The 13,053-nt window shown below is 34.3% G+C and overlaps 2 protein-coding genes across 3 annotated transcripts in view; both read right to left on the bottom strand.

Moving 5' to 3' along the window:
- Positions 1-13,053, bottom strand: part of esyt2b (extended synaptotagmin-like protein 2b) — an 860,030-nt gene that overhangs the window by 808,346 nt on the left and 38,631 nt on the right. The gene's annotated exons all lie outside the window — the stretch shown is intronic.
- Positions 2,283-8,066, bottom strand: tnni2b.2 (troponin I type 2b (skeletal, fast), tandem duplicate 2). Its single transcript, NM_001003423.1, has 7 exons — positions 8,042-8,066; positions 5,845-5,875; positions 5,298-5,334; positions 3,097-3,225; positions 2,920-3,009; positions 2,652-2,828; positions 2,283-2,559 (listed from the first exon to the last, which is right to left on the bottom strand). The coding sequence occupies exons 2-7, from the start codon at positions 5,850-5,852 to the stop codon at positions 2,470-2,472; spliced, it is 531 nt and encodes a 176-aa protein (NP_001003423.1). The 5' UTR covers positions 5,853-5,875; positions 8,042-8,066; the 3' UTR covers positions 2,283-2,469.

Raw genomic sequence — 13,053 nt, 5'->3', positions numbered from 1 at the left:
ATTCTCTTTCACTCCACTTCCAGACTGTCCTGATCTAATTTAAAATAAAAAATGACTGTCGGGTATCCAATGCTCAGAATAAATGAGTACAGCCCTTGGAGATCTCTTTGTTAAATCAGTATTTTTGAATTGAATGCTTTACAAAGTAATATGTGGGCATAAACATTAGATTAGTCAGTGCCGAAGCAAAATCTAGAGCTTTAACAAAAAAATTAAGATCACGGTCCAACAATTAGTGCACCCAAAAATAATGTTGGGGGAAATATTAAATCGATTTTTTCATAAACATAAAAAAATACTAAAAATTGTTACAATTTTGTAGTTTTTTTTTTATTTTTTCAATAACTCATTTGAATTTAAATGTATTTACCTTGCTGTTCCTCAAGAAGTAAGGTGACCAACCTTTTATTTTAATGGATATAGCTGTTCACTGAGAAATGGGTAAAAAAAAAAACTATATATATAATTATTTATGCTGAGCACTGTATATGAACCAATAACAGATTTACAAACAAGATAAGCTTTTTGAACACATTCAGTTTTCTATCATCTTCAGTGTGTTTAAACTATTCCAGCAGTTTCTGTATGATTTTGAGATGCATCTTTTCATATATAATAGGATAACAGAGGAACTCAAACAACACTATTTAAAAATGTTCAAACTCCCAATGATAGCCCCCACTGCTGGAAAGGTTTCAAATGTGCAAAATATGCTGGAAAAACTGAAGAATCTTCAGGACATGAAGGATTTGTATGAAGAGCAGGCTGTTTCACTGTTCAGAACAAAGGACTCATGAATAACCACCACAAAGCAAAATAATGTTATCTGGCAACCACACAGAGACAGTATTAAAAACAAAACACAATCTTTTGCAGGGGGTTCTTTTAATCATTTCAGCTATGTTTTAGTCTTGTGAGCATGTAAACATATTTAATGCAAAATATTTTATTCAGGACAGTACAAAAAAAATAACATTCATTTTGTATGACTTATATTGTTTTGCCAAAAAGCTTCCCATTTTCACAGATTCTTAAAGGGGTTCACAAACTTTCATTTTATCTAAAATAGTCTGGAATACATTTTTTTAAGCGGAAATTGTTAATTGGTAATTCACAATGGAATATTGAAAGAAGGGTGGCATGGTGGCTTGGTGGTTAGCACTGTCCCCTTACAGCAAGAAGGTCGCTGGTTTGAGTCCCGACTGGATTAGTTGGCATTTCTGTCTGGAGTTTGCAAGTTCTTCACGTGGGTTTTCTCTGGGTGCTCCGGTTTTCCCCACAGTCCAAACACATGCGCTATAGGTAAATTGGATGAACTAAATTGGCTGTAGTGTATCAATGTGTTTGTGTGTGTGTGAATGACTGTGTATGGTTGTTTCCCAGTACTGGGTTGGGGCTGGAAGGGTTGAGTTAGGTTCATTCCGCTGTGGCAACGCCTGATAAACAACGGACTAAGCCGAAGGAAAATTAATGAATGAATACTAAATAAAATCTGACATTTTAAGTAGAAAAAAATGGTATTTTCTACTTTATTATATTATATTATAAGTTAATATAAGTGTTGATTGTTGTCATGATATTTTCAAAGTTAATTTGACTCTCAGAAATATACCTAAACAAGTACAGACACATAAAACAACAACATATACAAGTTGAGTTGCCATGTTTTATGCTGACTGTCTTTGAACATTATGAGATTTACACTGTACAAACTATAATCTATTCTCTATCCTTAGTCCCAAATACAACCCTCAGAGAAAAATTCTGTATTTAATATGATTTAAAGCTGTTTATTGTTTTTCTGTTAGGCTTGCCTCTTCAACAGTGAATATCAAGATACACAAGTACACACAAATTTGTTGATGTCACTTACCCAAACAGCCTCTTAATCCTCTTCTTTTATTTCCATCTGCTGCTGATCAGAATCCTATAATCATTTCATACAGTGGTGCTGCATAGATTAATCAGAGAATAGATACACACATTCTTAATTTCATCAACGTCAGGGTCAACAGATCTCTTAAAAACAAAAGAAGACAAAAAGAGAATAAAAACGGTCATTTCATTTGCTGCTCATTATGAAAATGAAATGTTGCTATGCAGTGAGCATCATGGTTGATGATTTTAGTTCAGTTATGAGGTACAACGGCTGCAGAGAAATATACATTTAATCTTTTAGTGAATGAAGATAAAAAGATAAAAGATTATTAATATTTTTCTTAAAATGAGAAATTGTGTAGAGGAATGATCAGATGAATGAAGGGAATGATCAGATGACAGAGTTTGTCTTCCAAAATTTATTGGTTAAGGTGAGTATAGTTCATGTAGTACATGGCAGTCTCAATATTATGATTAGAGTAGTTACGGTTTGTTGGATGTGTAGTTTGAATGCAAAAGCACTTTTTGACAGTGAAACGTGCAATAGAAAGTCCATCAGAAATCAACTTCAGAAGTAAAATGGCTGCCTGTTTAAGCCTCAGACTCGAACATCTTCTTCCTGCCGCCCATGCCAGCCTTATCCTCAATGTTCTTACGCCAGTCTCCCACAGCCTCCTTATCCTAAACAAATGACCAAAGAATTATTATGTTGGAATTTGATTGGCAAATTGGTATTTGACCGATTTACTCGAGGAATTATAATGTGCCCTCACCTCCTCCTTGACCTCTTTCTTGACTTGTTTAAGATTGGCTCTCAAATCCAGGGACACTTTGTGTTTGGAGCCCAGCAGAGCCTGCAGCATGGAATCAGCAGACATACGCACTTTCTTCAGAGCGGGCTTCTTGAATTTACCAATCAGATCCTGAACCTTAATCTTCAGATCCTCAATCTACAAGAATACAGAGTGTGATGTGCTGTAAATTCAAGCCAAAGTAGAGGAGTGAGATGGATAAGGACGGAGGAATGAGAAAAACAAAAACCTCTTTGTCACTCTTGGCCACTTTGAGAGACATGTCGTATCTTTCCTCATCCACCACATCAATCTTCTGATGAAGCTCTTTGCACAGTTCCTGAGCAGAGTGAAGAGAATTTTAACAACTGAGTTATATACTTATAAATACTGAAATGTTGAAAGGCTTCATACTGTACATGCGTACCTGTAATTCCTGCACTGAGCCTGGCAGAGAGAGAGGTGGACATTTCTCCTCCATGTAATTAACTCTGTCCACCTCTGTTTGCTTCTGCTCAGCCGACAGCAGGTCTTTGGCTATACCCAGAATCAAACTCTACAACAAACAATGAACAAATGCCACTTGGATATTTAACACTGGCCAGCCAGCAAAATGCATGTGGATATTAGTAGAGGCGTGTAACAGTTACTCCCACTTGCCATTTTTATTTTTATAGTGGTTTAACGAATCACAGTTGGTCAGTGATTCATATGAATGAAACACCACGACGAAGAAGATGCAACAGAGGTGTTGTTTTGGTATTAGCATGCAGTTTTCTGTGCACACTCACAGACAGCTGCATCTCAGATAACATGTGAGAATGGATTTGCATTCCCTTTCACATATATCTAGGACAGACAAACACACATGGGCATATTGAATGTGAAAATATTAGTGCTGTCAAAAGATTAATCGCAATCCAAGATAAAAGTTTGTATTTACATAATATATACAGTTGAAGTCTGGAGGAGAAAGGAATTTTTCACATTATGTCTGATAATATTTTTTCTTCTGGAGAAAGTCTTATTTGTTTTATTTTGGCTAGCATAAAGCAGTTTTTAATTTCTTGAAAACTATTGACAAACTAAACTAAAACTATGGTCAATATTACTAGCCATCTTAAGCCAAAAAAAAAAATGTAATTGTCTACAGACCACGCCACTGTTATACACTCACTGGCCACTTTATTAGGTACACCTGACTAACTGCTCGTTAAGCAAATTTCTAGTCAGCCAATCACATGGCAGCAACTATATGCATATAGGCATGTAGACGTAGTCAAGACAATCTGCTGCAGTTCAAACTGAGCATCAGAATGAGGAAGAAAGCTTTAAGTGACTTTGAACTCAGCATGGTTGTTGGTGCCAGACGGGCTGGTCTACTAGGAAGTAACGCTGATCTATTGAAAAAACGTTACCTGGTCTGATGAGTCTCGATTTCTGCTGCGGTATTCAGATGGTGGGGTCAGAATTTGGCATCAAAAACATGATAGCATGGATCCATCCGGTCTTGTCTCAATGGTTCAGACTCTTTGAAAAATGGCCTCCACAGTCACCAGAACTCAAACTTTGGGATGTGGTGGAACGGGAGATTTGCATCATGGATGCGCTGCCAACAAATCTGCAGCAACTGTGTGATGCTATCATGTCAATATGGACCAAAATTTCTGAGAAATCTTGTTGAATTTATGCCACAAAGGATTAAGGCCGTTCTGAAGGCAAAATGGGGGTCCAATCTGGTAGTAGTAAGGTGTAACTAATAAAGTGGCCAGTGAGTATACAATGACATGCCTAATAACCCTGACTGATCCAGGCAACCTAATTAACCTAGTAAAACCTTTAAATTGCACTTTAAGCTGAATACTAGTATCTTGAAAAATATCTAGTTAAATATTATATACCGCCATTATGGCAAATTATTAAAAAATGAGTTATTAAAACTAATAGGTTTAGAAATATGTTGGAAAAAAATCTTTCCGTCAAACAGAAATTGGGAAAAATATACAAGGGCTAATAATTGGGAACGCTAGAAATTCTGACTCCAACTGTTTATATGTGTATGTACTGTGTATGTGCTACAAGTATAAATACACATAGATATTGTACATAAATATAACTATTTACAATTTATGTCTATTTATAAAAATTGTATTTTATAAATATTTACATATAAACAAGCGTTCTATGCAATATAGTCATATATGCATATATTTATATACACAAAATATACCTAATAACCATGAATACAATTTGTATGAGCATTTACTTTGGATGAAATGAATCGTGATTAATCATTTGACAGCACTAAAAATATCCATAATTGAAAATAGCACTATTGGTTTCACCTTAAGTAAACATAAACATTTATAAAGTATATGCATGTGTTTATTAAGCTCAAGCATTCACTCTGGAATTGTCTGCATCTGTTAATCAATCAACATAAGACAGACAACAAGCTCTTACTGAGAAATGTCTGTTAATAAAGATCTATTCATATTTTGCTGCAATACTTAAATAATTTTTTAACTTCCCAACAGCAGTATTATGACTACATGTAAACCGACTTCAGGAAACCATAGCCACAGCAGTTAGTGAACAAAAAAGTCCAAATCAAACGCTCCAGTTTACCTTGAGATGGTGCCGACGGCTTGAGGTCATCTTTTTGCTATTAGGATTTTAAGAAAGAAAGAAATGATTCAGTCTTTTAATTAAGTTTAGAAGTGTTTGTGTATAGACTTCCCGTGATACCAGAGATGAAAATTGACCACTGGTCTCATTCAAGAATTTACTTTTTGGGGCTTTTTCAATTTATTAGTGAAACAAGGTCTGTGCTAAACAAAAATTGACAATGCATTTGCGTTTTGCTCTTGAAATAAATGACACACCCATACTCCGAACGTGATTTTTGAAACAGTTAAGATACATTTTTGTAATAAACAAATATTCATAAGGACGTCATAAGGATTGCGAATGTGTTTGAGTGCAGTTTATGATGTAGAATAAAACATCGGTGTTTCATCAAGTTAGCAGTGACCTTCTTTAACTCATAAATATAAAAACCCACAGAAAATCAGGAGCACCACTGGCGAATTACTCTAGGATTTGACATCATCCTTGCAGCACTTCAATATTGCATGACTGAGACTTCCAGTTAAAAAGGTATTTATAGACTTACTCAGACATGATGGCAGGCTTATTGTGCTCTCCTGTAAGAAAGCATAAAAAACAGGGTAAGTCTGTGTTAAAGACCATAGTATTTAATATTTAAAATGTTAAGCAGATGGCATAATTTTTTTAAGCTAGTTACACAGTCACACCTAAATGAAACCCTAGACAAAAGAAAGGTTTGAAAGTAACCCTTTAATCTCACAACATTAAGTTTCAGAGCATTAAATTCCACCAAAACCTATTTACAGAGCTGCTTTCTAAGCTCTTCTTTGCTGTGTGCATCGCATTCACAACTTATTCAGTTACCGTCACTCAGTACCACTATCAACAGTCATCACTTTCAACTACTGTACAGCTGTAAACAAGTCACACTCCTCCACGCTCAGTTACACTCTCATTCATAACAGAGGACACGCTACTTATCAAGTGGCTGATATGAAAGTATTTCACTTTCAGTCATGCATTAATGACTTGTACTTAAATCTGACACTGAGAAACACTTTATATCTTCTGACCAAGTAAAACAGTCTGCTGCTGTACATACATTTGTTCTTGCAACACCCACAAACACATATATTAGCTTGAATCCTGATATATATAATTAATGTGATGCCTTTTAAGATACTTTTAAGCAACTGTATATGCAGATTTCATCATGCATATACACTCAAAATTTAATTTTTGCTGTTTGTTCAAACGTCTTATTTAAAATGAGCAGAAGCAACCCAATCCTTGGGTTTTTATTTGGATACAACTTAATTGTTTTATGTTCAATTTATTTAAATGAGCAAAAACAATGAAGTTAATCGATTTGTGTTGGGAAAAGATGAAGGAATTGTGTGGAACCTAGCATTTCTACTGTATAGCATGATTGCTTTCAGATATATGGTAATTAGAGAATGAAATAATAGTTGAGTCAATAAGGCTGTGAGGCTGTGTATCACTGTACTAGCATTTAGCTGCGTGTGACATAAATGTGAGTGAAGCAGAAAGCTGATCTCTGTGTGTAAAAGTATCCAACACGTTGTATCAAGAGCAAATGGCTGGAAACATCAATCAGACTCTATACTGTATCAGCAGTTCAGTCAGACAAACCACATCATCCTTCTATATTCACTCTTCCTTCATCTCTTCATCTTACAGTATATCCAGTCTCCTTTATTAATCCTCCAGTATCTTCAAATTCCTAAAACCCACATGTTGAGAATTTTTCAAGATCTATAACTGGATCGTAGCTCCAGTGATGATCCGTGTGATGGATTGACTGAGGCCTCAGATTTCAGGGTTATTGAAATGTTAGCACACAGTGTTCCCTCAGCTCTGCGGTGGTACCCTTATTATGTTATCTCAATAATATCTTGATCATTTTCTTGATTTCCCAACACCTTTTTAGAGTCAATTATCTGAAACATTTTAAGTAGTTGAATTACCTATAGCTCATCCATGAGCACTTGAGAATGCCTCCTAACCTAACCCTGATTCAAGTGGATTATCCCTCACTTCAGATAGTGTTCGATAACTGATGAAAGACAGCATACTGTACTTGACAAAAAAATATACAAGAGGATGCTTTGACCTAACACTCAGTTTAATTGATTAAAGGATGCCAACTCCTTTGCCTTGCATTGCCAAACCTACACTGTAAAAAACTGTATGATTAATTAGTCCTGAAAGCATTTGTTTTTAGGTCATTGTAACCTATTAAACTAAGTTAATCATGTTCTAACTTTTATTTAAGTTACACAAGCTGTTTTAGGTCAGTTTAACATAGTATAAGTTCAATGGACTCATAAGGTTAATTTGATTCAACTTAAAATTTTAAGGCAACCAGTCTTTAATTGAAACCGATGGTTCCTTAAAGGCCCTTTTACATGCATAGAACAATTTCATCCCAAATTTTAACAATAAGAATTCATTAATAGTCTTTAAGGAAAGCGTTATTTTAGGACCTGTTCACTAAAACGTTCTTTGGGAAACCCAAAAGCGTTTTTCTATAGAAAAAAAAAAGTTTCTTCAGTCAATTTTTTTTACTGATTTCTTGATTTAAAAAAATACACTAGTCCTTAAATATATAAATAAATATACATTTTTTCATACAAAAACACAAAATCTTGTCCATCATAGCTTAGTATAATTGTATAAAGTCATCTTAAAACAAATCAAAACAATTATACAGCGTATGAAACAGATCAAATTCATCTCACCTTATGAAAATCTGGGGAACAAGACAGACCGGGAACTGCGGGCAGCCTCTGTACTGAAAGAAGGTTTTGATAGCATTCTGTGATGGCTCAGCAAAACCCTTTAACTCTTTATGGAATTAGTGTTCGACACAGTCCAATGAGACTTCAAGCTGTTGAAAGCCAATATTACCCCTCCCAGCCTCACACATATAAATAACCCCTGCTTTCAAGTTTGTTTTTCTTATTTTATTGCTTATTTACTTTACTCCGTCTCCTTCGTGAGTTATTGCACGCTGAAAAGCGTAAATCATCATAAGAAACCAACTGCGATACAAAAACACTAAATAATTTAATCAATGCCTGTAAGTATGATTTAGCAGGTCGGTGTTGGGGAAAAAAAAGAATATTTGTTTTATTAATTTTGTCTTTTTTCCTTTTCATTAAACAATTATTTGTATTGGTCATTTAGGGGGCATAAATTAACTAAACATCATTAGGAAAATCCACATATTTCAAATTCATTTGATTTACCTTTTAATCTTTTTAATATATACTAAATTTATTTTATTATACAACACTTTTATGTGTTTTTGATGTGACCAGTTTTGAAGTAAAATGTGATTTAAACTATCAGAATTATTGAGTAATCAATGACAAACGCAAAGACACTTTGGTGCGATGTGGATCTTCCCTAAAGAAGAGAAACGTTAAAGGAGAAATGTGTCTACAAATGTAGTATTTACAGTTTTTGTCATAAGATGATCCTTTACTCCACCTGCTACTATTCTGCTCCTTCCATTTATAAGCAACATACATTAAACACCACAGTAGTGCCGCAATTGCATAAAAATCACAACATGAGCCAAAAATATACTAGTCATCCTCAGGAGAAACTGAATCCGTCCAGCCTGACTGACCTTTCATTTAGTAGACAGTTTCCGTGGGATAGAAACTTTGAATCCCGATAGGCTTCTAAATTCCAAGGGGAGGGAAGAGGACAGTGTCAAAGCTGTCATCAACATGTGTCTACATGTGTGCGTGAGGACACGTGTGCATCGGTGTGTGTGTGTGTGTGTGGTGGAGGTTTCGATGCTAGCTAGCTGAGTCTCAATGAACGATCCCACTTTGAGGTCCCAATTGGTACTGCCACTCTAGCTCCGGAAGAAGCAATCCTGAAATGGTTAAGACATGATGTCAAACCAATGATAAACTTTTATGCTTCCACATTAACACTCTTAAATACAGCGTTCAAGGAAACATAAGCAGAGACACAAGCTCAGTACAAAGTATGTACAAAGGAGACATTTGGCAAGCACGTTTTGGTTGCTTAGATGCTGGAGGTAAATGTAGCATCATAATCAGGCCAAAAATATAATTGATAATTAGTTATGAAAATTTATGCTCTGCTTGTTCCTACAAAAATCAGTGGCAAAAATGGAATCCTTATGGATTTGTTACACAGACAACATAACAAATCCATGAGTACTTTAAAATTATAGTGTATAAAAAAGTCTTTCTTTAGCTCTACAGACACATTCACTTACATAATTCTTTCATTATTAATATTTAATTGAAATAATATTTACCGGAGTTGGTATTCCAGATTGCAGTGACATGCTTAAACTACATTTAGCCATCCATTTTTTTCTTTCATAACTTCAAATCAGCTAAATAAAATATTCTATCTAACTGCTAGTTGATCAAATTAGTCCCCCAGTCTTAACATAGTGACTCTGTTAATGTAACTGGCCTCAGGTTTGTTTTCTGCAGCTGTTCGATAAGAATGATGACATGGCCCTTCCTATCTCCAAGTAGTGTACTGTATGTGCAAGCAACCAGATCCCCCTTACTAAATAGCATACTTAAATATTCTAAATATATTCTAAAATATATTTTGTGCATACACTTTCTTTAGCTTAGATGGGATGCTGTCAGATTTATTCTGATATGACCTCAAATGCTTCTCAGTGGCATGACACAACATGACTTTTCAACAAATGTCACAGTCATAACCCTGAAAGACCTACTCTAACAATATTATAACACAAATAAAGCAATGTAAGTAGATCTGTTTTTCCTAAATATGGGTAAAAATCATATGATAAATCTCTGAATGATTTCAAAACTTTTCAACGTGTCGGTCAACACTTGGTGAAAGTAATCTTTTTATTTTCTTGCCAAGTATTTTGGGATCGGAAATTATTATACAGTGCTCAGCATATTTGAATACACGTCTCACAAATCTATTTTTTAAAGTCAAAGATTTAATCGGAAGCTGTACAGTATTATTTTTGTGCATATACATTACATTGGTTAGTACTGATGCCAAATCTGGAGCTTATCTAACAAAATAACTTACGATAATGGTCCAGAAACTAGTACAACCAAATGTATACTGTATTTTAGAGAGAAATAATAAATGCAAATTTTAAAGACTGAACTTTTTTTTTTTTTTTTTTTAAAGTTTTGCAGGTTGTAATTTATTTTTGCAAAGTTTTGCTGGATTTTAATTGTATTATCTTTTAATTTCTAAATATATTTGGTGACTAAAATATAATTTTAATAAATATATCTGTTTAATAAATCTGTTTTGTTTAAATGCACCTAAATACATTGCCTATATTCAATAAGAAATAGATAAAATTAGTCATTTTAAAAATTGGGTGTACTCATTTATGCTGAACACTGTATACCCCAAAAATACAGCCCAGCATGGAAAGATTTCAGAGACCACTTCAGAGTTAGAATTGATTCTCTGGATTTGCCATGCATTATGAGTAAAATATTCATTTGATTTTTAGTTTATAAACTGATAAGAAGTCTTCAAATTTTCAAATACATCAGTACATATGTACAGTCAAGCCCAAAATTATTCATACTTAGTTTTTTTTAATTTAGGTCTGAAACATCTTTTGTCATTTTCTGCCATAAAAAAACAATATAATATTTTTATTAGAAATTGTGAAGACCTGTAATCAGCAGGATATAAAATAAAACAAAACTGAAAACATGATAACACATGCGTAATGATGTACTAATATCTGAATTAATAGTTCTTAATAGTAATTAATAGTAAAAGAATGCCTAATGAAGGACTAGCCTCAGCTATGACTGGAATCATGAGGATTTATGTGTTAACAGCAGTCATTGTAACTACATGTTCGCACATGTCCGTTAGTTTACATGTTAATAACAAATGGTCAGCTTGATGAAGTGGACCCTTTAAGATGAATGATTAAACCTAGATCGCAGGATCTCATGTTTTGTTGAGGCATCTCATTATTTTAAAGAGTTGCTGAAACATTAATGGCAAATTCAAAGAACCCATATTAACTTTGAACTTAGATTTTTCCAGAGCTGTTCAATATATAAAAGATAGATGCAATTTCAGAGATAAAATTTACCTGATGTTAAAATAAGACTTGTCAAACGTGTAAGTAACAGCACCTATGAGATGGTTAATTTCATATTTTTTCATATTTGAAATATGCTTATTCAATGTTTGGTATCACTTTATTTTGATGGTCCCTTTAACACATTTTATTGAATGTAAGTTACATTGCGTCTTCGTGCCAACTAATTCTCATTAGATTATAAGTTAGGTTATGGTTAACAGAGTTAAGAGTTAGTGTAAGTTTCTTATAGTCAGTTAAATGTCTATTGAAGGAGCAGTATCAGCAGATACTAAGCAGACAGTCTACTAATACTCAAATTAAATGCAACTTTAAATCAACAAAATGTCCTATAGGGACAATCAAGTCTTATTACCCAATGATTCCTCAGTATTATACAATTTATTTCTGTATCACCAAAATAGCTGCCAATAGGCTTTGCGAATATGGCTGCAAACTGAACAAAATATCCTAAAAGACCTTGCAGTGATCAGTATTTATATTCACACAAATGAGCCCAGTCTAATAAATCATAAACTTCAAATATAATTTTTAAAATTGTCTACAGGAACAGGAATGGAGAATGTCGGATAGCTGTTCTCAGATACACATACTGAAGGCTTCTAGCTTGCAGGGAAGGCTTTCATAAAGGTCAAAGTAACTGCATATAAGACTTTAAATATCAATGTGGGTGTAGTGGAGGAATACACCTGAATCATCAAACCTTATGAAGTGTCAGAATGAAACTATCACATGAATGTATTCACATTTCATCCTCGTGACTTGATGGTCAGGCTTTTTAGGAAGGTCAAAAGCAAAGTTCATCTCCCAGTCTGGTCAAACTGGTGAGTTAGTTGGATTTAACAGGGCTTATATTTCAAATGTTTTATGCAGTAGAATATAATGAATTTATTTGAGAATTTAAAAGCTCTACAAAATATTAAAGAACAAAGTGTATGTCAAATAAAACTAAGAATTCCAGTTTCACTTTAGTATCTTGTCTACCGTATGTACCCCATAAAAAAGTGCATAATGGCAGCCAATTGTTTTCATTGGCTTCACACTATGAACGATTTGTACTTGGTGACTAAGTGGTTAGCACATTTCCCTCACAGCAAGAAGGTAACTGGTTTGAGACCAGGAGGTTTTTCTGTGTGGAGTTTGCATGTTCTCCCCATGTCTGTGTGTTTCCTCTGGTTTCCCTCACAGTTCAAAGACATGCAATATAGGTGAATTGGATGAACTAAATTGGCCATGTATGAGAGTGTTTGTGCGTGAATGAGAGAGTGTGTGGGTAAGTTTGTATAAGTTTGTACACTTAGGGCTGGGTTGTGGACGAAAAGGCATCACTGTGTAAAACATGTAGGCAAATATTTTAACATTTAGTAAGTTGGTAAGTGACATGATTGCTGAAAAATGTACAAATTAATAACTGCTGATATATTTTATACTGATTTTAGCAGTTGGTAAATGTTCATATAAATGGAATATGTATATGAAAGTCAAGGAGTCCAAGGTGGAATCCACTGACTTTGTTGCAACAAGAAAAACTTGCCTCCATATGAAATGAAACCACCTTTGCAACTTCCTCAGCCATTTTTTGTTGGAATTGCGCAAATGTGCTTTCCATGTTTCTCATCT

Source organism: Danio rerio, chromosome 7, assembly GCF_049306965.1.
Source record: "Danio rerio strain Tuebingen ecotype United States chromosome 7, GRCz12tu, whole genome shotgun sequence".
Classification (NCBI taxonomy): Eukaryota; Metazoa; Chordata; class Actinopteri; order Cypriniformes; family Danionidae; genus Danio; species Danio rerio.
The sequence above is the reverse complement of the archived record's forward strand: the minus strand, read 5'-3'. Positions and strand labels throughout refer to the sequence as shown.